The sequence below is a fragment of the Nicotiana tomentosiformis genome, chromosome 5 (assembly GCF_000390325.3).
Source record: "Nicotiana tomentosiformis chromosome 5, ASM39032v3, whole genome shotgun sequence".
Classification (NCBI taxonomy): Eukaryota; Viridiplantae; Streptophyta; class Magnoliopsida; order Solanales; family Solanaceae; genus Nicotiana; species Nicotiana tomentosiformis.
The window spans coordinates 128,079,515-128,105,708 of NC_090816.1; the positions used below are offsets into that span (position 1 = coordinate 128,079,515).

Here is a 26,194-nt window from a genome sequence, read left to right on the forward strand (position 1 = left end):
TTGTGCAGATCCAGGCACTTCTTACCAGCCCAGATATCAGTGAGTACCTGTGCACGGAGACTTCGAGGTATATCTGCCAGCGTCTGCAGACTCTGGAGTCCCCTTCTATTCTTGTTATGTTGCTTCCTTATTTTCTTTAGACTCTGTTATATAGAGACATTGATGATAAATTCTTAGAAGCTTGTGACTTATTTCTACCAGGTTTTGGGGGTTGTAATTATGTAAAGTTTCAGATTTATTTATTTCAGATTTTATTTTTATTCCGCATTGATAGGCTTACCTAGTCTTAGAGACTAGGAGCCATCACGACATCCTACGGAGGGAATTTGGGGTCGTGCCATTAATAAATCAAATAATTTTGTACAAATAAACTTTGTTACGCCCTTGTTTAGTTCATTCACATTATTTGAAATATCCTTAACCATTTCCTAATATTAATCAAGTAATTAATCTAAACTTGCGTTTAGGGGTAGGCATAATTTGGGCAAACCCGAAATTCGAATTTTTTGAATTTTTGGTTTGAATTTTTTGTTTGAATTTTCGGATTACGGATTGGATTTTGGATTTAATTTTTAAATTTTTCTGATTCAAATTGGATGTTGGATTTGGTACTTTAGATTTTTGGATATCTGAGTATCCAAAAAATTTATAATTTATATTTAGTCCATTATCCATATGCCAACAGTAATAAGTTCAATACCCTAACCATTAGATATTATCTCATATATTCAATATTAATTACTAAGTTACTGTCAGAATACTTTCTATTTGACATGGTTTTACTATTGATATTTCTTATCGGCCGTATTAATGTTTATGTTGCATTTTCTTGACAATAATTTATTTACTTGAATACTATATTTGGATGATTGGAGTGAGACTGAGAATGATGAACTTTTTAGGCAATTTAACATGAGTACTTCATTTGGACATTTATTTTTATAAAAAAAAAATATCTCAACTTATAAGCTCAAAACGAAAATCCAAAATATCCAAACCGTTTAATCCGAAACCGAACTTAAAATATCCGATCCAATCCAAACTTATTTGAATTGGATTTGGATTATCATTTTTTCAATCTGAAAATTAAAAATCCAAACATAAGTTTTTATATCCGATCCAAATTGCCGGAACGCCCACCCTTACTTGCGTTGTTCACATTTATTTTGATTTAGATCTAAATGTAATAAAAGAATCTTCAGCCTTAAATCACTTTTGAAAACTACTTCTATAAGTCGGACATAGCATTTAATTCGTACATTGAAAGTCATTACTCCTTTTGAGATGAAGGAACTAGTATAAATACATTCACAAAAGAAAATCTGAAATTCAATTTGCTGTTTATAGAGTGTTTCTTTTTACCAAAAACAATAACAACCACCAACAAAAAATAGTGTAATCCCACGAAATGGGGTATGAGGAGGATAGAGTGTACCCAGACTTTACCTCTACCTTACGAAAATAGAGATGTTGTTTCCGATAGACCTCCAGCTCAAGAAAAAATAAAAAATAAAAACAGAAACAATAAGTAGTAACAGCATCAAGCAAAGGTGATAGATTAGTCTAAGCGAAGGAAACAACATATAGTAAAAGAAATCGGCGAATAAGACCATATAAAAATACGAAACTAATACTAATGCTACCCGCATGAAAAAGAAGAATCTTTCAAAAACAGAACAAAAATTAGGCAAGAGTGTAGATCATATAATCTTTCTGTTCCAACAACAACAATAAACGCATTATAATTTTACAAGTGGGGTCTGAGGAGAGTAGTGCGTACGAAGATTTTATCTCTACCTAGTGAAGATAGAGAGGTTGTTTCTAACCGACTCTCGGCTCAGAATAACCGTTCTTTTACCTAGAAATATAAGATTCGAGCTCTAGAAATGGAAAAAGAAAAATTGGTGACTAGTGCTTCCCCTTTTAAGTGATCTTATACGATATGAGTCAAGATTAATTAACCAGGAACACTTTCCCTTTTAATTGATTTTACGATCTGGATTAATCGGGCCTTTCAGGGAGAATCGAACCCCCATCTTTCCTAGCGAACCCACAACCCTTACCATTGAACTAAAACCCTTTTTGTTACTGGGTTCGGCAGTATATATTTATATAGATTTAGTAATTATTTCAATACAAATACAGAATTCCAGAAAAAGTCACCGGGTTCGTCCGAACTCACACCCACTACTGTAGCTCCGCCCCTTCGGACAGTGCACATCAAATACAAAATGGTTATAAAAAAAACTACTCCTAAACTCCTAAATCCTACCTATACAACAAGTGGGTTCAGTTAGTTGAAAATTCAGAAAATAAATGACGTGATTTTCAAAAATTATGCAGATTCATGACTATACCCCACACACCCTATTTATCACCCAACCAAAACAAACTCTTCACAATTGGCCTATTTGTCTCCCCTATATAATACTGACAACACATGCAAATCAGGAATTTTTCCCTATACCATTCATCTCCCTTTTCAAGAACCAATACAACAAACGAAAAAAATTAAACACTAGTAAAAAATATTCAAGAATCAAGAATGCCTTATAGCCATTTTTTCTTCTTTCTCCTTATAAGCTTAGCTTTTGCAGCTATGGCTGTTCCTACACTTAGGCCAGGTTTTTACACAGAAACATGTCCACAAGCTGAATCTATAGTCAAAGATGTGATGAAAAAAGCAATGAAAAGAGAGCCCAGAAGCGTAGCCTCAGTTATGAGATTGCAGTTTCATGATTGCTTTGTTAATGTAATAAAAATTTCAAGAATCCATTTTTTTTCCTGTATTTGAAAATTCTTGTTTTGGGGTTAATTTTTGTGTTTATTTATTTATTTATAGGGATGTGATGCGTCTTTGTTGTTGGATGATACACCAAATATGCTTGGAGAAAAACTGGCTTTATCAAATATAAATTCACTGAGGTCTTATGAAGTTGTAGATGAAGTTAAAGAGGCACTGGAAAGAGCCTGCCCTGGTGTTGTTTCTTGTGCTGATCTTTTAATCATGGCTGCCAGAGATGCTGTTGTTCTGGTATATTTATATTCTCATCTTTTCAACTTCCATTTCCAAAAAAGGAAAAAAATCATCTTTTTTGGGTGGTGGTGGTTAGGCTTGGCGTATCAAAGTTGCTGTCATATAACTAGAAGTTCACGGGTTTGAGCCGTGGAAATAGCCTCTTGCACAAATGCAGGGTAAGGCGGTGTACAATAAATCCCTGTGATTCGGCCTTTACTCGGACCCCGCGCATAGCGAAAGCTTAATGCACTGGTGTTGGTGTGGGAGGTGTGGGGAGATTTCCATACTGAAACATTTCTTTTCTGAGTTTTTGCCTACCAGCTAATTAGAATTTTTTTTGGGGGGGAGTAGGGGGTGGGAGTGGTGGAGGGGAGGAGAAGAAGGATATAATCATATAAATATGTATCTCAAAGTAAGCTTAATTGTTTTTTTCTTTTGATAAGGTCAAAGTAAGCTTTATGTAAACCAAAGGAGCCCAAATAATTGAATTTCTTTTGGTGTTCGAAATAACTTTTGTGTATTTTGATTATGCTATTGCGAACTTGCTACCTTCCACTCCCACAAGCATAGGTAATAGGAAATTCTGCCCATCAAAAATTAAACAGATAAGAAATCACATACTATATTTCTGTCTCTGCCGGAATTTGAGGAATACAAGTAATTCATTAGTATACTAAGTTCTTGGTATTACAAATTGAGGAGTGAGTAGGGGTAAAAGAAAAAGGAAAAGGAACCCCAAATTTTGTACTACAGTAATTATGATGAAAAATCTCCTCTTTTTCGTTTTCTTTTCCCTATGTTGTCTTTTGAGTTACTTGGTAAAACAGAGGATCTTATTTGTTTTAAACTTCTACTCAGACTGGAGGTCCAAATTGGGAAGTGAAGTTGGGAAGGCTAGATAGTTTAACAGCAAGTCAAGAAGATTCAAACCAAATCATGCCAAGCCCAAGATCAAATGCAACATATCTCATTGATCTTTTCAGCAGATATAATCTCTCAATGAAAGATCTTGTAGCACTTTCTGGTTCTCATTCCATTGGCAAAGGAAGGTGTTTTTCTGTTGTCTTTAGGCTATATAATCAGTCCGGCTCGGGCCGGCCTGATCCTACCATTGAACCAAGATTCAGAGAAAAGTTAGACAAGCTTTGTCCACTTGGTGGAGATGGGAATGTAACAGGAGATTTGGATGCAACACCTGAAGTATTTGACAATCAATATTTCAAAGACTTGGTGAATGGTAGAGGGTTCTTGAATTCAGATCAAACACTTTTTACTAATCCTTTTACAAGGGAATATGTAAGAGAATTTAGTGTAAGTCAGAAGAAATTCTTTATGGCTTTTGTTGAAGGGATGATAAAGATGGGTGACTTGCAATCTGGCCAGCCAGGTGAGATTAGACAGGATTGCAGAGTGATTAATAGCCGTCGTCCGCGTGTTGAAGTCTTGTTTGAGACTTCAAATGGAGGAGAGTGACTACCAACTGAATTGGAGAAAGGTTTGAAAAAGTCTATTCTAGTTTTATGATCAGAATAATATCAATCAGATTGTTTGTTCTGATGTTTTATGGGTAGCTTTGTTTGGATTTTACTTCAGTATTTCCTGGCTGACCATGAAGGGGAGTCTTGGCGTAACTGATAAAGTTGTTGTCATGTGACCGAGGTCATGGGTTTGAGTCGTGTAAACAACCTCTTGCAGAAATGTAGGGTAAGGCTGCTTATATTAGATTCTTAGTGGTCTAGCCCTTCCCCGGACACCGTGCATAATGGAAACTTAGTGCACCGGGCTGCCCTTACTTCTTGGCTGGCCGCGGCTGCTCTTGTATAACAAAAGACTTGATTATACAATACAATAAGATTTATGTAACAATCAAACAAACATTGAATTTGAATTAACAATACAATACAATCAGTAACAACCATCCAAACAGCCTGAAAGACTGAAGAGGGACATAAATCTAAGCCCCTGCTAGTTTTTAATTGACCACGTAAAAGAAGGGAACACCGAGCACATGTGTAGGATATGCAGCGTATTTCAAGGCAAGAGCACGTACAGAATTATTATCTGCAGCTTCTCCGAATTTACTAAGTTCAAGTTCAGTAGCATGAACTCCACATGATGTGATAAATAGTGATGCAATTCCAGCTGCATTCGCGCCTTTGATATCATGGTGCAAGGAATCTCCTACGTTAATACAATCAGAGGCATCCACAGCAGCAGCCATTTCCGTAGCTGACTTGTATATTATCTGCTGCAACGAGCTCGTCATGAGATAGTTCAACGATGTTCAGAATATATCAATTGAGACAAAGAAGCACAACATCAGACAAATAATGATTAATGACATGTATATAAGCACTACATTGATGTTATTCCACTAATCAGGGGCGGACGTAGAGTATTAGTTATGGTTTCATTCAGTAGCTGTGACTCAGATCAGTATCAAATGTATTGTGGTTTCGAAGTCGAACTTATAAAGTTAAAATCCTGGCTGCCACCAATTCAAGGATATGAAACTAATGTTACGACCTTCTACAAGACATATCTTGAATATAACTTACCTTATGTGGTTTACCCATCCATTTTACTTCACCTCCAAGTTTTTCATATGTGGCTGCCAATGTTCTTGAAAAATAAGTCCAAAGAGAAGAATCTCAGTCTTGAATCTAAAGATGGACAAAGACAAGGTACAATGTGACAGGTGTCGGCAGGGCTTTGGTCTAGCGGTAACAGTAAATGCGCATTTAGTCATGTGTGGGCTACACCTAGGGGGTTAGAACCTTATCATAAACAAAAGCCTAGTATTTAAGAAAAGAAGGATAGAGGTGCCCCCATTATCTACTAGTTCGGAAATTTCTCGGGTATAAAGAAAAGGTACAAGGTGAAGGGGAGCCTTGGAGCAATGGTCAAATTATCTTCGTGTGATCTATAGGTCACAGGTTCAAACCGTGGAATCAACCAACGATGCTTGCATCAGGGTAGGTTGCCTACATGACCTTCCCCGGATCATGCGTTGCACCAAGCTGCCCAAAGAAAAGGTACAAGGTGGCAATCTATAACATACTCCGAACCCATATTTCACTCTACACATTAAAAGATTCACTATATAAGTACAAAATAACAAATTTCGAACCAGTAAATCAAAGAGTTGTGATAGAATTTCGAACTCAACGCCATAAAGTTCAAATCCTGAATCCGCCTATGAGGACACATGCCCTCAAGTATAAAGTAACTCAACCAGCAAAAGCATGAGTGCAAGAAAAGCATTCTTACCGGGCATAGCACGTAGATTTCCAGGCTCTATAGTTACATAATCAGGATTTGCTACCACCATAGGAATTTTCTTAGAAGCACATTGCTCCGGTATCTTCTCAAGGTCATCAAGATTCATTTGAAGTGAGTCACCAGAAGAAAGGCCCAAAGCATCAGTTCCGTGAGCCAAAATAAAATCGGCTTCCTGAACATTTTCCACTACTTCTAGTCCGAGACCCTGAAGTAAAAAACCAGAGCCACTAACCACTTAGTTGAGAAAGACTAACATTTTCTTTCAGTTCAAACAGTAAAGAAAACTAAGGATATTAATCTAAGGAGTTCACAAAACTTTATGTACCTCGAGAGAGATAGCACCCTTGTCGCTCCAAGTCAAGTGAATGCATGATCTTCCTAAAGAGGCAAACCATTCGTCGTCTCTCCTGATCATAATTATATGTAATGGAGCAAATTCACTTACAAATCTGATAGAAACTACATTTGATTTTATTAAGTTTTTCTCTTGAATTGACAGTCCTAAAAGCAACATTCTAAAAATAAAAATGATATAATGTGAGGGATGAAAGAGAGAAGTTAGCAGTGATAGTCGTTGATGATGACTATGTGAGACGGTGAGAGCAGTCATTTGGTAGATCAAAAGTCAAGCGAGACATCAGACATGCATAATACAAAGAAATTTGAAGCGCCATATATTGAAAGCATCTTAATTTGATGATCGATAGAAAGTTAGCGAAGATATAAAAACAACAACAGACTCAGTCTAATCCCACAAGCGGAGTCTGGTCAGCGAAGATATAAATCATTATATAATTTGCTTAGTATCTACCTTAAATGTAAAATAGGTAACCTTAGAAGATACTGATGTGTTAATTCGCCACTGGTAATAACACCAAGAAAGAGTGATGTATCACATCCAAGGCTCTTCAATTTTTCCAGGGTTGTAGATGCTCTTCTTGAAGAATTACTAATGATTGCCATTTTTGCACCATAACTTGCTAACTTTCCACTGCTTAATTAACATCATTAGTTAGACATTAGGAAAACTAATTAAAACAGTAAGGAACCACTGAAAGGTGTGTATATACAAGCTTAATCACCAAAATATCAAAGCTAAGAGATGAAAACTTACACGTCGAAATGGCACCAGGATAAGGTTGTTTCCCATCATGAAGCACTCCAAACTGATCAAGAAACCATGCCTGAAGACAATTTTGGAAACTCTTCGGGAATTCCAATAATATTTAAATCATACAAAACAATTATAACCACTTTACATCCCGACCTTTTATAATGTATGACACAACGGCAAATCTCAGCGTTCAACTGAGTTTAGATAAATCCGATATTTTTGAAACGACGGTGGACAAACCCCGTAGTCATAATGTGTTTACAATAGGACTTTCACATGTTAAAGTATTTTCCTTCCATCTCCATTTGATTTTTTTTCTCCTCGCCGCAAGAATAAAATTCTCCGGCTTGGATGGGTTACCTTGGGCGAAGTGCAGCAGTAGTCACTTTAAAGTCTACTATTTAAAATATATCCACAATTTATAATATATTTAAAGATTAGTTAATTCACACAAACTAGGACTAAGTATTATGAATTTATGAGCTACTAATTTGGAATTCAGGGCTTAGCGTCCTAAATTTTTGAGCTGCTAATTTAAAATCCAGGACTAAGCGTCCTGAATTTCTGAATTACTAATTTAAAATTCAGGATATGGTGTCGGTTTAAACTTCAGGACGTCGTGTCCTTAAGTTTGAGCAAATTGACTAATCTTTAAATACATTATAAACTGTGGATATATTTTAAACATCATGTTTAGAAGTGGTTTACCTAGTATCATTTCCACGTTGCCTCCTTTGGAACAAAACCCGGCCTAACATGAGCAACTAAGGAAAGCCCAGCCAGTTTGGGAATCGGTGGGCTCACCCTTAATGAGTTCGATTTTGAAGGATTCATAGAAATTGGTAATAACACGCAATTTTCACGGATAGAGTTCATGAGCAGAATTCTTATAAATATACAGATGCAATTAAATCTAATACTCTAAACACCAACCTTCATACTTGCAGCTCCGATGAGAATCCAAAGTTCCCATTTTAATTTAGAGGAGTTAAATAGGAAAACTACAACTGTTTGGTATAGTGTAAAATGGTTCTTTTGATGATTTTCTAATGTTATGTTGTCTTAAATTAATGAAATCGGTACCCTAAACTAAATAGCAAAGAAGGGAAAATAATTTGCATCATTGATGGGCGCAAGTCATTTTCCTCTACATCTATCTTTTAGCTATATGGTTGTTTGTTAATATGTTCCAAGAAAATTAGGAAAAGAAAAAAGAAAAGAAAATCTTGGTTTTGCAATGTAACTAGAAACCTATGCAGTAACCTACAGTTTGCGTTAAAAGGGATAACTTATCTGCATCCATGTTTACGTTAAACCATATCAACTTACGATCGTTAAGTGTTTGATGAGATGAGAATATATATTAATAAATTACATCAAATCATATCAAATTATGATCGTTAAATGTTTGATGAGGTGAGAATATATATTAACAAATTATGATTAAGTAATAAATATGTATTAACACATATTATGCACCTACCGGTTTGATATAAACATTGGGCAGATAATTTTTCACGTAAAAGAGTATCAAGAAAATGAAAATGGTGAAAAACCATTTAGAATCAGATAATTGGAATATCATGTACTGAAACTAAAGAAGCACGGTACCTTGAATTGACGAGTTTCACAAGCTGCTGTTGAATTCCATTCAAAGTTTGAATATTAAGCTCGTTTAGCTTTGAGGATTGAGCTGATAAGCATGTTCCATTCATCATTGACCTCTAATTCTCTATGTGTGTTTGTACTTTTTTTAGTTCTTGATTTCGACTTTGCTCTGTTTTTTTTCCAATTGAAAGCTACACTGGTCAACGCCAAAAAAAAACCACCCACTTAAAACACAGCACACCACCCCCAATAAATTAAAATAAACATGCACCCACATAAAATAACTTAGTTATATATTACCCACTTATAATTCAATAACTTAGTTATAGATACACCCCTTGTGATTCAAAATAAAACACTTACCCTTACTCCCGAATGCACTTACATTGTGTAAAAATATCGATTTACATTTCGTATAAAAAATGTTGATTAACATTTTGTATTGAAGCTTCGTGCTCTTATAACAACATAGATTAGTTTGTAGAGACAAGGAGTTTAAATTGTAGATAATCATGGCATATTCTGTGAAAATGTCAAGTTGTTAAATACGGATGATAAATACTTACCTAGATCCGGTGTTTCTACCAAATAATAGCAACTTGCCATGTTTAAATTATTTACTGAGATGAAAATATGCACTAATTAACCAAATGATAAGGTGACAGAAGTTTATACCCATGCAACATGTCCCGCATCTATTGATCTATCAATTTACTTTAATTTGTTATGACAAGTTATTTATAGTGTTACCTGATTAGGTTTATTATGGACATTTGGTTATCATTACATGTCGCATTTATTTGATAGTGTAAAACAGGTATACATTATCAGTGCATAAAAGGTAAACTCAATTCATTTACGACCCTTCATATGCACAAAATTGTGAATATCTATGGTAATGCACATCTATGGTAATGCACAAAGCTAAGAACTATATTGCCAAATCAAGTAAGCACTTAAAAAATAGTGCAGCTAGTTGTGCTGTTGTAAAATTCAAGAACGACATGGCTTTAACTGATTAAGAACACTAATAGGAACTTGATTATTATAGTAATTTTCTAAGAATTACAATAATTATATTCTATAATGTTCTTTATTCTGTTGTAAAGGACACCACACATCCATAATGTTCTTTATTCTGCTGCATGATGTGAATTTTCTATTGTTTTTCATAAAATTATTTAGAGAAACTTTATGATCCAGGAAGGCAGAGAATCAATAATGAAACCAACTATTATAGCAAAGTTTTGTTAACTTTTTAGGTACATTATACAGTAGGGTATATGAATTTAGAGGCGGAACCAAGATTTCAAGATTATGGGTTCGAAATTATAATCGTTTTAAATTATTCGATTCTAAATTAATAATTTATATATATTCAATGAATTTTTTTAAGACAAATACATGGTTCGAACTAAAGTTACTGAGTTCGGCTGAATCCGCTCCCGACACTCTAGTTCCGCCCCTGTATGAATTATTGAAGCTATTGGGAAGACACATCAGAATCAAGTAGCAGCAAAACCACTATCCAGTTCTGGAAAAACTATATTCCATCCATTGCTTATGATCAGCAAAACAAGGAGCTACAATGCTAAATTATAATAGTTGTGGATTCGGTCATAGAGGCAGATTCAGAATTTGAAGTGGATTTCTTAATACATATATAAGATCTGCGCAAAAGCTAATTCAAGCGAACCCATCAGTCTTATGAATCCTCACTGTCAATATCATTTATTTAAGCTCATGTAAGTTCTATATTGCTCACATCCAGGCGGCGATGTAATGAAACCCTTGTTCATTATCTGTCATTTTTCAAGAGAATTCAAGAAAACACATAAAATTAAAGGGCTTATAACTACATAGTTAAAATGATGTCAACAGTTACTACATTTAAAACATTATAGTCTCAATTAACAAAAAGGTCAGATCAATTACCGAAGTAAAGCTCTTAAACTACAAGCAGAACAATACCCTTCCACCTGTTGAATGAGAACAATATAACTCCCTAGAACAATATTTTCCGGTAATGTGTATAATTTTAATACCAAAAAACGTATTGCTGCCTCTCTTTTTAGTTCAATGGACAAAGCATGACTTTAACATTCCTATTCAAAAGGTCAGAGGGTAGTGTTTCCTAGCCATTAAAGGTTAAGGGGGTTAAATCTATAATAATGAAATCTCAAACAGACCAAATTTATATAGCTATAGTTCAAATGCCTCTTCTGTTCCTCCCGTGGCATGCCTCTCCGGCAGCAAGCGAAAACAAAACTCGCAGCTTGGCAAACCAGCAATGGCCTGTAAATTAGTTCAGAGAAATAAACAGAAGTAAAGTTATCAAGTACAAGTGCATTGTCCACAGAAAGCAAATGCCTATATGATTACTATTTCCAAACTCTTTTATTCCATAAGTTAATACGAAATCCTAATCCGAACTTCAACTTTGTATTTTATACAAGCATTAACAGACAATTTTTATTGCAATGCTAATTTGGGATTTCCACTAAAGGTAGTTCATGATGGTATTATCTTTCTGGTCACTGTTGTTGTTACTAATGTATTGTCTCTTTTCGTCTTCTTGAGCCGAGGGTCTATCGGAAACAGTGTTTTGGATAGCGTGCGGCGACAAATAGCGACGAGGGCCTGCTTCACTGAGGCGAGAGGCGAGCAGTGAAGTGCTCGCCTTTTTTATGTGAAGCGACAATTTATACCCAAAAAAAAAAAAAAATATAATATATATATTTAGTTTTATATATATATATATATATATATATATAACTAAAAACTCAATAGCAATAATATATTAATAAATATATCAATTCAAAACTTAAAAACTCAATAGATAGTCATAGTAGATTCATAAACTAAAACAAGCAACATCTATATGCAATTAATTCTACTCTATAAGACTAACCGGAAAAAAGAGTAAATTTTAGGTTTGATTTGAACTATGAAGAAGCTCTGTGTCTGACTGCCTCAGCCCGTATCCATGATTAAAAAAAAAAGGAAGGGAAGAAAGAAAGATATAAAGCTAGCTCAAACCTCAAAGAACTCTCTGCTACTTGCTCGAACAACAGAGCCAAAAAAAAAAAAAGGAAGAAAGAAGAAAGGAAAAAGAAGAAGGAAAAGAAATTTGACAGCAATGGTCGAAGAAAAAAAATGGATAGCAGAAACTAGAAGAAGAAAGAAGAAATGGACAACATACCTGGGTTATGATGTCGCTGATGAACTAAAAAGAAGATGAAATCCCAAGCCCTAATATTTAGTTTATTGATCGAAAAAACAAATGGCGTTGATGGTTGTTGAAGGAGAAAGAAGTGAAAAACCCAAGCCCTAATTTGTATTTTAATCGTCGTTTGGTCGCTGCCTTTTTTTTTTCAAAAAGCGCTGCTACACATCGCCTCGCACTTCGCAGCGCCTCTCGCTACATAGGCAAAGGCGCTCGCCTTTCTGAAATCGCCACGCAACAGAGCAAAATGGCGTCGGCAGCTCGCATCGCATCGCCTCACGCTATTAGCGCTGAGGCGAGCGCTATTTACAACACTAATCGGAAACAACCTCTCTACCCCTGGAATAGGGGTAAGGTCTGCGTACACACTACCTTCTCCAAACCCCACTTGTGAGATTATATTGGGATGTTGTTTGGGAGGAAACGTGCTCCGCAATTCAAGGTTAAAGCATAGTATTTTGTTTGTGCTTCTCCCAAAATCCAACATATAGTGTTTGCACATAGTTATCCCAAACAATCCACAGGTCAATTATCTCAAAATACCAAAACTCACAAATGAGCAACTAAAAGACCAGTTGCCATGGAAACACAAAAATCAAATATAAGATTCATTTTAAGAAAAATATATACTTTACCTAACAACCACACAGTAGAATCCCACTAGTGGGGTCTGGGGAGGGTAGAACGTACGCAGACCTTACCCCTACCCAAAGGGATAGAGAGGTTGTTTTCGGGAGACCCTCGGCTCAGAGACAATAGATCCGTAACCACAACAAAAACCAGAAAAATAGTATCAGTATCGTAATATATTTTACCTAACACGCAAAAAAAAAAAAAAAAAAATTGTAAATTCATCAGGTGTTAATTTACCTCTTCTTTAGGCCGGCAACAATAGATCTTTTTATCAAAATGATTGATGCAACGACTACCAGCATGGATTTGAAAAGTTTCGACAGGACTACTACCATGAGTGAGATTTAAGACTTTCACCGTCATCCAGTACATATCGAAGGTTCCCGACAACGAATAATTCACTTTCTCAATCTTCAAAACCTTGTACTTGAAAGCCTGCGAGGAGAGGCACAATTAGTTGTTAATAAAGGAAGGATAGTCTGGAGACTAATCACAGAATGAAATTTAAGGTTGCATACATTGCACTCTTTCTCATTATATTCCTCGATAGCACGGTTAGCCAGTTCCATTAGTAACTTAGCATTGTCACTGAAATCCTGAGATGGTAATGGTCCAGGTAGTGATCCTCCAAAAGTAGGCGCACCAGAAAAACCCGGTCCAGGTAGTGATACTCCAAAAGTAGGCGCACCAAAAAAACCCGAAGAGAGATAGACATCACTGTCAAAATACTGCATCAAACAAGCCAACACTAGAGTGAGTGATGAAAACTAATCCAAATCATAGGACGAATATACAATAAGTAAACTCAAGCACAAGAAGCTAAAATACTTGGCAACACAGATTTAATGCCAGAAGATAATTCCCAGGTAGACTCACAACTTGTTTGGATAGTTGTTATATATCGTTTCATAATGTATCGTACTTGTATTGTATTGTATTGTATTATATTGTTTTGATGTATACAATGTTTAGATAGATTGTATTGTTTGTCGTCATTTCATGATGTCAAGCACCAACAATATTAAGAATAAACTTACAATATCATAAAGAAAAAGTAAGGTACGAGATAATATAAAAAGTTAGGGTAAAGGATAAAATAGTACTTATTAGAGAAAAAAATAAGGTAATGACACGACCACACCAAATCGATCGTTGTATAAAGTGCCACTTTTTGTTGTTACGTAACAACAAATTTAACGATACGATACAATAAAATTTAAGTAACAATCAAACAAATATTGTATTTAAAGTCACAATACGATACAATATAATAGGTAACAACCATCCAAACAAGCTATCAGATAAACATCCAAGGGAACATGTTTCAATAAGTTTGTTTAAGAAATTTGATCTAACAACATGAAATTGTTACTCCCTCTGTTTCAATTTAGATGATACACTTTTCTTTTTAGTCCGTTCTAAAAAGAATGACACATCTACAATTGAAAATAATTCAGCTTGAAATTCTTCATTTTAACCACTTTTAAGCCTTGATGAGAAGGTTTTATAAACACACAAATATCACGGCCCACAAAGCTTTTGACACTTAAGTTTAAAGACCACAAATTTCAAAGTGTTTCTTTTTGTTTTTTATTAAACTCCGTGTAGAGCGAAAATACTTCTATCTAAATTGAATAGCAAAAGAAAAACTTACATGGGAATGACAAAACTGAGGGTTGAATCGACAGGGGGTTAGATACTCCCCCGTGAGGCATCTTCCTTGAGCTGCAAGTTTTTCTCGGTGCTCCAACTCTGACTGTTTCAATCTCTTCTCCTCCTCAGTTACTGGCCTCGAACAAAATTCTCTTATTGTCTTGTCGAATGCATCTATTACTCTCTTCGCTACCTCATCTCCCAGTTCGAAACGAATTTCTCTTTGCAGTACGAAACGAATCTCTCTTTCCCTCTGCTTCTTTGCTTCCAAGTCTTTTTCCCACTTTAGATCCTCCTCTTTTGATTGTAAAAGTGATTTTAGCCTCATCTCCTCGAACGAATAATGCTCTCTTTCCCATAAATTCTTATCCAAAAGAAGTTCTTCTTCTGATTTGGGATAATGGATTTGTATTTGCTTCTTTTGGGACTCAGTTAAATTTGCAAGACAACGTGCTCTTAGGTTGATGCTTTCTGAATTGTCTTTAAGGAATACTTTTATCATATATTCTGCCATTTCTTCCTCTTTTTGCCTCTGCTTCTCCTCCTCTTCCGATAGTGGCAAACAATTCGACGCAACTATCAACCAAACCCAATATTGATGCGATGAAGCTAAACCCTTTTTAAGTTGGATTGGGATTTGGGTCGGCGATGAACCTAAACCCATTTTTAAGTTGGATTGGGATTTGGGTCGGCTCAAGAGACGGAAATAACAGAGATGTTTTATATGAATTACAATATTTATAGGAAACTTGATTATATTTCCATCTTTTTTGTTGAATTTAAGGTTAAAATAATTTGCATCCTCCAAATTTGCATTAAAGATTAAATTTATCCTCCAATTTTAAACAATATTCATTCTTAACTTTTTAAAATGCCTATTTTACATCTACAACTTTTATCTTTTCTTTTTGATTTTTTTTTTTAAAATAGGCATTTTTATCTTTTTTAATCTGTTTCAGCTTACCGAGAACATGACCCTAAATAGGAAGGTGTGGAGGTTACAAATTTTTTGAATTTATTTTCATTGTTCCTTGAGTCGTGAGTATGTCGAAAACAACTTCTCTACTTTTACAAGGTAGGAAAAAAGTATGCATACACACTACCCTCCTCAGGCCCCACTTGTAGAATTACACTGGTTTTTTTATTGTTATGGTTGTTGAAGTTTTTAATCTATATTATGGATTTACTTATAGACAAATAAATATTAATTTTGATACAACAAAAGAATGAGAAGTAGTTTTCAAGCATATAAGTTACTAACGTTTAATTATGAGAGAAAAAAAAGTAGTTTTTCAGTATCATTAATTTTATTAATAGCAATCAAAACTCACTATATTTATAACATTGAGAATAAAAGAAAGTGAGAACATTGTAAATTAAGTAATGCATGTAATAAAAAAGGTTTAAAAAAGGGTAGATTTTATAACAAATTCCTAAAAACAAGTTAAGGTTAGGTAATAGGACCCCACAAAGTAAAGGTGTGTAACTGAGATTTCAAGACAAATTCAGGGTGGTGCTTATCCTTTTCCCTTTAGTTTACTCATGGTTCTTGCACTAATCAGAATCAATAGTTACAGGCATTAACAAACAAAATTTTTATGCATTTTATTAGTCTAATACTTCAGAGCTTATCAAATCATAACATTCCTAATACCAACGTAACAAAGTACTTTTGTTTCATAACATAACAACAACTAGTAGAATTTATTTACAATTACAAAAAGAGTTATATGGAACACAAAGGGTCATACATGATGGTAAATACTTGCACCCAACCAGTATTTTTACTGATTCAAGAAAGTTAACCTTAGCAGTTACAAATTAAAGTGCGACTACGTATACAATATCACTTAAATATGGTTAATAACCGCAGAGAAAATATCTTTTTCATTTCGATGGCTAAGGAAGGATCATCTCATCATAGCTTTTACTTTTCAGCAATGTTCTAGCGGGGCAGATGGATTCAGCCATGCGAATTTGATTATATCCCGATGAACCGTCCATGAAAGACATTGCCTCATAACCAGTAGTAGCATCGATCATCAGCTCTGGTATAGGAAGCGGGAATTTATCTTTGGGACACTCATTATTGAGATCTCTGAAGTCAACACACACTCAAATCTGTCCATGCTTCTTCCTTACAGGGATAATACTTGAGACCCATGTTGGGTATTTCACTTCACGAATAAAGCCGGCTTCGATGAGTTTGTTAACTTCAGTTTCAATCAGGGGAACCAAGTCCAGCCTAAAACGCCTTTGAGCTTGCTTAACAGGATGAGCACCATTCCTGACTGCAAGGTGATGGACTGCTACTTTGGGGTCTAAACCAGGCATCTCTTTATAACTCCAAGCAAAGACATCCCAATACTCCTTGAGTAACTCAATATAAATATTTTATTCATCGACTGCTAGTAAAGCACTTAGATAGGTGGGCATTAGTTCTTCGTCGGTGCCAAGGTTTATTTCTTTCAAAGTGTTAACTGTTGCCTTTACCCCTTCTTCAAGTTCAGGCGGAGCATCCTTTGCATCTTCATCTTTTTGAGGGTCCCCATCGTTGAAAGATATGTGATAACACGGACATCCTCCAATTTCTCATCATTCCCTATTATAGACGAAATACCATTCTCGCCTTGAGCAGTAACATGATACGAAGAACCCACACTTTCTTCATCTTCGTCATGTTCCTTAGTATTGACCACAATATATGGCTTTACCTTCAGTACTTCTTTACATGAAACCACAAATTTTGTTTGTCGCTTCATTCTAGAAGGAATCAAACTTTGGAAATCCTTAGAGATCTTCTGGATTCTAGGAGAAGCGGATGTTCTTATGCTTTGATAATTTCTCTGGAACTTGTTCCCCTTCTTTAATGGTCCAATCTCTCAAATACGGAAGTTCTCACAATTGATTTTCTAAGTCGATCAAAGACAGAAGGCCTGTTAGAAATGACAGATTCGTCTTCTACAGTGACATAATTATTGCTCACCCTTCTTATGGAGATGCATACTAGTGACGGATGCTTGTGTGCCAAACCTTCACGTAGTTTCTTCGTAGCAGCTTCTGATGGGAGCTTCCCTAATTTTGACGGCTCCTTGGGATTATATCCATCTTTGGCAAATAGCCTGTAAGCATTAGGATCAAAGCCTTCATCTGTATGCTTCGTATGGATTGCCACATTCTGCGAATGATTTTGAGCCACAAACCATGCAAGTAGCATTGATGGCAACTTTACTGCCTCAATTCGTTGGATCGGAAGAGTTAACTCCCTTAGAATATTGGCTTGGAGTTTGGATGATTCACCCTTCTTTTTCTTCTTTTTTATTGATATAGCGGAGCGCAGGAGTTACTTTGAGTTAGGGTGTACCTCCTCAGCAACAGCTTTGGTTTTATCGGAACCCCCCCCCCCCCAACTCTCTTAGTCGTGGACTCGTCATTCTTGCCATTCATGACATCACCAGCTTTTAGCTCATTCACAATGCGGTTCTTCAAGTAGAACTTTGCATCGGCGAAGTGTGACTCAGCCTTGGTGAATAGTTTGTCATCAACGACTGTCTTTTTCTCGACTTCTCCCTCGTAGTACTTTAAACATTGATGGTAGGTAGATGAAACAACTTTATTCTCATGTATCCAAGGTCTTCCAAGCAAGACGTTGTATGAAGTCTTTGCATCGATCACATGCAGCCATGCACTTGATTGCATATCTTCAATGGTGATCCCTAACTTGATCGAGCCTATGACTCTTTTCCCCCCTTGGTTGAATCCTTGAATTATCACACGACTTTCCGAGAGTTTGTTCATTAGAATACCAAGTTCTTTCACAATGTGAATTGGCAAGATGCTCACTGAGGATCCTCCATCAACCAAAATTCGATTTACCCTTTCATCACGTATACAGTCAACCAGGTATAAAGGGCGGTTATGAGGAGTGTCACCAAGTAGAAGATCGTCATTCATGAACGTAACTTTTTCCTAACAAGCGTTAACTTCTTGAGGAATAGACTCGACGAGATTTTCCGAAGATGGTGTCAATGGTAGGTCATCAATCTTTTCTTCCCCATTGTTAGCATGGCAACAAGATGCATCAATTCCCTCATGAGAAATCTTCGTGCGGAACCAACTTGGTAAGAACTCCTCCAAGGTCACTGGATGTCGTGGCTTTTGAGGGTGGTGCACCTCCATTTTTGCCTTCTTCAAATCCTTAACGGGATTTTGTTTCCTTGTTCTTTTTACCATTATTTTCCTTGTTGCTTGTTCTATCGATTCTTTAAGTGGGCTCCTTTTGTAACGTCTAAGATGAGTCACCAACGTCGAACCTTTATCGTCATCATCAGGTTGATCAACTTCAACTTTGTTGTTCTCCAGTAATTCTTCATCTTTATGTCTTTTAAAATTACATAATTCATCTGGACTGAATGAGCCAAAGGTTATAGAGACTTGGTTTGCGCTTGCTTTCTCATCTTCAAGCACGATCTTCTTTTCACGAGGCAAGTCCATAACGTTGTCCTTAAAGACAAAGCACTTTTCCAGAGGGTGGCTCACAAGTCGATGGTATTTGCAGTAATTTGGGTCATTCGTTTTTCCAGTTTCATTTGACCGTTTCATCTCTGGAAGGTCAATGAGCTTTAACTCGAGAAACTTTTCAAAAATTGCAGGCACATCAAAATCCAGAAATGGGTACTCCTTCTCTTGCATTTCTTTTAGAGTCAACTTTCCACTTGGCTGCTTCTTGCTCACCTTCGTCGTGAACTTCGCACGTGATGTATTCACATTCATAGTTTCTTTGCTTTCGAACTTGGGTATGAACTTGCTCATTTTTCTGACTTCTTGCTTGTCGTTCCCCTTGCGAGGTTCATAGATGGGCAGCCTTTCATTTCTAGTGGAGGCCATGCTTAATTCCATATCATGGGCACGAGTTGCAAGTTCTTCGAATGTGCTAGGCTTGATACCTTGCAAGATGTAGCGCAGTCCCTAATGCATACATTGGATGCCCATCTCTAGCTAGAATCTTCACTAATCCCGGCTTTGCAGTTGAGGCTTGCATTCCTCTAACGATTAATAAAGTCGATAACTGGTTCACCTTTTCGTTGACGAGTATTTGTAAGTTCTATCATACTCACAATACGTCTGGTGCTATAAAAGCGATTGAGAAACTCTTGCTCTAGTTGATCCCAGATATCAATAGATCTAGCCTCGAGGTCTGTGTACCAATTAAAAGCATTTTCTTTTAGTGAGCGGTCAAACTGCTTGACGAGGTAATCTCCATAAGTCCCAACATTGTTGTACGTCTCAACGAAGTGCGCCACGTGTTGCTTTGGATTGCCTTTGCCATCAAACTGTTGAAACTTTGGAGGTTGATAGCCAGCAGGCATCTTCAACATATCGATCATTGTAGTATACGGCTTTGCATATGTAAGAGAGTACTTGGCAACAACTTCATACTTATTTTTAATAGTTCCTTCAATGAACTCCTTCAGTTGATCGATCAGAATCATCCCTTCAGATGAGACAGAGATAGCCTTAGCGGATGCTACTTTTCTTGGGGGAGAATCACTCTCTGGAACTTCTGGAAGCTTGCCAGGTGCATGGGTGGACTCTTTTTCCATCAAGATTTACACCCTATATGTTAGCTTGTCAATTCTAGCATATTGATTTTGCATGCACTTGGTCAAGCGAGCGATTGCTTCTGTCAAGTTTGCCAAATCCTCCTCCACATATGAAGCGTTTGTTACCATGGCTTGCATGATTATTGTGGACGATGGAGAGAAGCATGGATTGTCACACAGATTGATCCTGGATTGGCTCACGCTATGCGGTATAAGTGGGGAGGATCCATCGCTTGAAATATCATCATCTTCCTTTACAGCAGAGTTCTTGGATCCATAGAGGTCAAGCAGAGCAAGAGTTTTCTTGATCTTTTCAGCAATATTGCTTCCTCCTTCAGGTGCGTTTGTGGAGGATCTTGCTCCTTTTGAGGATGAAGATCCGAAAACAGGGGTTGATGCGGATGGCACTTGTAATGCTTGTTGTCCTAAAGAGCTTGCTTTGCTCCTTATAACTGGTCCAAAGCTTCCAAAGGTAACATCGAGGATGCTTTCCACATCGGCATAGAACCTGTAATTAGTAGCCTTGGTGGAAGTTGATTTTCTTTGAAGCCATTTCGATATCCTTGAATTTTGGTGATTGAAAATTTGAGATGAGAGGTAGAGATTGTCCCACTGGAGATGCCAAAATTTGTAGACAATAAATTTGCTTCGAGAAAATAAAATCAAGACCGAAAATATTGCAACAATCATAATATTTTATTTCAAATATTTGAGTGTTACAATCTCTATGAATCCTCTGATTCTAATCTTCAACAGTAAATAAAAGAGCTTTTGTGTTTAATCTTGAATTTTATTTTATTTTAATCCAAGTGCTTGAGGCCTGATCTTGATCTTGACGTATTTTTAATCCAAGGGTTTACAACTTGTTCTTGAATCTTCGTCTTGATCTTTTAATCCTTAGAACACTTGAACGTTTGTAGCTTTTAGAGAAATCTATAGCGTTTGATCCACGAGCTCTCTCTTGCTTTTTGTTATAACTTTTGATCCTTTTTTAGGGTTATGAAGACCCCTATTTATAGTTATGGGAGGAAAGAGTTATGATAAGAACAAACTCTTTCCGACCAATCAAATTGAAGTGTGACAAGGCCGCATTGGATTTGCCAGAATATGTCACTTGCATATGTGGCACGGTTTTATTGGCCCTTTAATTTGACTTAGCATGCCTTGTCATTTTGGCACGTGACACAATTCTATTGGCTCTTCCGTTTGACTTGGCGCGCCACGTCATTTGACACGAGGCACCAAACTGGGCCTCTAGGAAGATGACATTTGAGCTTAATAAAATGGGCTCATCACTTTAGCCCAATTGATTAAGACTTATTTATTTAATTCATATGTGTTGGACTTATATAACTAATCCAATTATATTAGCCCAATAAATTAATTTGAACTAATATATCTTGAATTTAAAATATAGTCCAAATTATTTTACAGATTTAATTCCAATAAAATTTATATGCCTACATACATTATTTGTTGTCGTTTTATGTTATCACACACCAACAATAGGAAAAATAACTTTTATTATTTTAAAAAAAAATAGAATATAAGGTAAAATTATTATATAAGAAAGGTAGGAGAAAGAATAAAATTAGATTATTTAACAATAAGGAAGAACAAGATCGGAGAAAAAGTAAGGTAATAATTAGAGGCGACTGAAGGAAAATTGTAGCCAAAAACCAAATTTTAATGAGAAACCTTAAATTTATTTAATATTTTTTGTTTTGTTTTTGTAACAATTGTATACTGATCCATTTATACGTATCTTGATTATTCGTTGGTTACTTGCTAGCTCCCACCACGGGTGATACTTGACAACTCAACCTCTAAGGCTTATATTATATTTTAGAAGAAACATACACTGAAAGTTAAGATAGTATTTTAATAAACTTTCATATTATTGTAATAATCATAATTTTATACTACTAAGTAGATATCAAAATAATTTCAAACATCTAGAATAATTCAAGTCTGTTTTGAAGTGAAAAAATAGCGTTATCCGGTCTCATCTCCAAAAGATACTTCATTGTTTTAATTATCCGGTCGTCATCAAGTTATTCATTTTCATATATTGCATGTTTCTTATAAAATTTAATTATTTATCTGAATAACCTCTATCACATTTTAAAATATGAAGCATAAAATTTAATCTCTTTATTAATAAATTTATAATATATAAATAATGAATAAAAATAAATAATTTCGGGGCCTTCAACTTTGGGGGCCTAAAGCAATTGCTTTAGTGGCCTCCCTATTGACCTAACACTGGTAATGACGTGATCATGTCAAATCAGTCGTTACATAAAGTGATTTTTTGTCATTATGTAACAACAAATTTAAAGATACAATACCAAAAAATTTAATTAACAATTAAAATAAATATTATATTTAAAATAACAATATAATATAATACAATAAGTAACGATTGTCAAAACAAGCAAGGTATAAACCTAAAAAGGATAACTGCATCTAAAAGTACATGACATATTATTTGCTCCAATAATGGTGAATGACGTGAATAAAACAACAACAATAACAACAACAACAACAACAACAACAACCCAGTAAAATCTCACTAATGGAGTATGGAGAGGGTAGTGTGTACACAGACCTTACTCCTACCCCGAAGGAGTAGAGAGGTTGTTTCCGAAAGACCTTAGACTCAAAAAAACAAAAAAACAAAAGGATAAAAAGAAGACAATATTAGTATCACAACAGCAATCATAGAAAAAATAGAAACACCATGAAATCCAAAAGAAAGATGCAAAGTAAAGAGAGACAATATTAGTATCACCACAACAATCATAAGAAAAATAGAAATACCATGAAATCTAGAAAAAAGATGCAAAGCAAAAGCGATAGCTAGTAAATAGGACATGCACTGAAAAGCGAAATAGTAAGCCACAACATTGCCACTAGCTATCTTAGACAAAAATCCTACATGGCTAGTCCCATAATGGTACGAAGTAAGGTACGACTCAACTACCTTCTAACCTACAACCCTAATACTCGACCTCCACATCTTCCTATCAAGTGTCATGTCCTCGGAAATCTGGAGCCTCGCCATATCCTGCCTGATCACCTCTCTCGAATACTTCTTAGGCCGCTCTCTACCTCTTCTCATGCCATCCACAACCAGCCGCTCACACCTCCGTACTAGAGCATCTAGGATTCTCCTTTGAACATGTCCGAACCATCTAAGCCTCGCTTCCCGCATCTTGTCATCAATGGGAGTCACGTGCTCCTTCTCCCGAATATCATCATTCCTAATCTTATCTATCCTAGTGTGCCCGCACATCCACCGCAACATCCTCATTTTTGCTAATTTTATCTTTTGGATATGTGAGTTCTTAACGGGCTAACACTCAGCCCCATACATCATGGCTGGTCTAACCACCGCTTCATAGAACTTACCTTTGAGTATCGGTGGCACTCTCTTGTCACACAAGACTCTAGATGCTAGCCTCCACTTTATCCATCCTACCCCAATACGGTGTGTGACATCCTCGTCGATCTCCCTCCCCCGCGGATAACCGAACCAAGGTACTTGAAGTTGCCTCTACTCGGGATGACCTGCGAATCAAGCCTCACTTCCACGCCGACTCCCCCTAGCTCAGCGCTGAACTTACACTCCAGGTATTCCGTCTTCTTCCTGCTCAGCTTGAAACCCTTAGACTCAAGAGCCTGTCTCCAAACCTCTAGCCTCTCGTTAAAAACCGCTTCGCGACTCATCAATTAGAACTATGTCATCGGGGAATAGCATGCACCATGGCACATCCCCTTGAATATGGTGTGTTAACGCGTCCATCACCAGGGCGAATAAGAACGGACTGAGCGCAGAACCTTGGTGTAACCTATTACAATCGGAAAATGCTCAGAGTCGCCTCCTACTGTCCTAACCCGGGTCTTAGACCCATCATACATGTCCTTAATCGCCATAATGTAGGGAACCGACACACCATCTGCCTCCAGGCATCTCCAGAGAACTTCTCTATGAACCTTGTCATATACTTTCTCTAGGTCAATAAACACCATGTGCAGATCCTTCTTCCTCTCTCTGTATAGTTCTACCAACTTTCTAACATGGTGTATATCTTCTGTAGTCGAACGACCCGGCATGAACCCGAACTGGTTGTCGGATACATACACTGTCATCCCCACCCTCTCTTCAACCAGCTCTCCCACACTTTCATGGTATGACAAAGTAATTTGATACCCCTATAATTGTTACAACTCTAGATATCACCTTTGTTCTTATATAATGGAACCACCGTACTCCACCTTCACTCATCCGACATCCTCTTCGCCTTAAAAATAATATTAAACAACCTAGTCAACCACTCCAAACTTGCTCTTCCCACACACTTGCAAAATTCCACCGGAATCTAGTCTGGCTCGGTCGCTCTGACCCCTACTCATCTTACGCATAGCTCCCACGACCTCCTCAACCTCGATACGCCTGCAGTACCCAAAGTCACGGTGACTCTCAGAATGCTCCAATTCACCTAGCACAATATCCTGATCCCCTTCTTCATTCAGAAGTTTATGAAAGTAAGTCTATCATCTCCTCTTAATATGGGCATCTTCCATCAATACTCTACCATCTTCGTCCTTGATACATCTCACTTGGTCCAAGTCCCGAGCCTTCCTCTCTCTCAACTTGACCAGCCGTAATAACTTCTTCTCCCCATCTTTTTCCCCAATTCCTCGTACATACGACCATAAGCCGCAGTCTTAGCCTCCGTGACCGCCAGCTTAGCCTCCTTCCTAGCTTTCTTATACCTCTCCATATACGCTCGCCTCTCCTCCTCACCTATGTTCCCCACTAATTTCAGGTACGCCGCCTTCTTTGCTTCCACTTTACCTTGGATAATTTTATTCCACCACCAGTCTCCTTTGTGCCCACCAGACGCCCATCGAGACCCCTAACACCTCTCTCGTAGCCTCCCTAATACAGTCTATTGTCGCTGACCACATACTGCTCGCGTCACCACTGCTCCTCCAAGCTCCCATAGCCGACAACCGCCCCTCCAATGCTTGGGCTTTATCCTTAGTTAAAGCTCCCCACCTGATTCTCGGTCTTCCTTAAGTAGACTTTTTCCTCCTCTTTAACATAATACCAACGTCCATCACCAAGAGCCTATGTTGCGTCGCGAGTATCTCACCCGGAATCACCTTACAATCCTTGCACAACCCTTTGCCACACCTTCTGAGGAGGAGATAGTCAATCTGAGTCTTCGCCACCGCATTTTAAAAAGTAACCAAATGCCCATCCCTCTTCCGAAAGCTAGAGTTCGCAATCACCAACCCAAAAGCCTTAGCAAAGTCCAACAACGATGTACCTCCTCCGTTTCTCTCCCCAAAACTGAAGCCTTCATGCACCTCGCCATAATCACCTGCGTTCGACCCAATCTGCCCATTGAAATCCCCTCCTATGAATAACTTCTCAGCAGGCGGAACCTGGCGCACAATCTCATCTAACCCTTCCCAGAAGCGTCGTTTAACCTCCTCATATAGGCCCACATGCGGCGTATAGGCGCTAATGACGTTTAGGGTGTACTCTCCAACCACCAACTTAATAATCATCAATCTATCATTCACTCGTCTAACCTCAACCACAGACTCTCTAAGTTCCCTATCCACCAAGATGGCCACTTCATTCTTACCTTTCTGGACTCCTGAGTACCAAAGTTTATACCCGTCTTCGTCCCTCGCCCTCGACCCTACCCACCTTGTCTCCTGGACACACGCTATATTGACCCTCCTCTTCTGGAGGATCTTCGCCAACTCTATAGATTTACCCGTCAATGTACCTACGTTTCATGACCCAATTCTCAACCTACATACACCCTTGTTCCCTTTACCTCCCTTGCCTCCCGCCCCACCTCCTAAACCCTGCCCTACCTCCCGCCCCACCCCTCGTTCCCCCCGAGGACATGACCTCACTCTACCATCCCAGACCACAACCACTATACCTACGATAAAATAAGGGGAATCAATATCACACACAAAGCAACAAACCAAATCAGAAGAAGACAAGTTATAACAACAGGCAC

At 37.2% G+C, this 26,194-nt stretch overlaps 2 protein-coding genes and 1 pseudogene across 2 annotated transcripts; 1 reads left to right on the forward strand and 2 right to left on the reverse strand.

The window, feature by feature from the left end:
- The first annotated feature begins 2,432 nt into the window (after positions 1-2,432).
- On the forward strand, positions 2,433-4,576 carry LOC104112459 (peroxidase 17). Its single transcript, XM_009622392.4, has 3 exons — positions 2,433-2,752; positions 2,843-3,034; positions 3,878-4,576. The coding sequence occupies exons 1-3, from the start codon at positions 2,546-2,548 to the stop codon at positions 4,490-4,492; spliced, it is 1,014 nt and encodes a 337-aa protein (XP_009620687.1). The 5' UTR covers positions 2,433-2,545; the 3' UTR covers positions 4,493-4,576.
- A 297-nt stretch (positions 4,577-4,873) lies between these two features.
- Positions 4,874-9,240, reverse strand: LOC104112460 (uncharacterized; annotated as a pseudogene).
- A 1,652-nt stretch (positions 9,241-10,892) lies between these two features.
- Positions 10,893-15,255, reverse strand: LOC104112457 (uncharacterized). The gene is made up of 4 exons (XM_009622390.4): positions 14,537-15,255; positions 13,401-13,610; positions 13,120-13,317; positions 10,893-11,318 (listed from the first exon to the last, which is right to left on the reverse strand). The coding sequence occupies exons 1-4, from the start codon at positions 15,197-15,199 to the stop codon at positions 11,226-11,228; spliced, it is 1,164 nt and encodes a 387-aa protein (XP_009620685.1). The 5' UTR covers positions 15,200-15,255; the 3' UTR covers positions 10,893-11,225.
- Between the last annotated feature and the right edge of the window lie 10,939 nt (positions 15,256-26,194).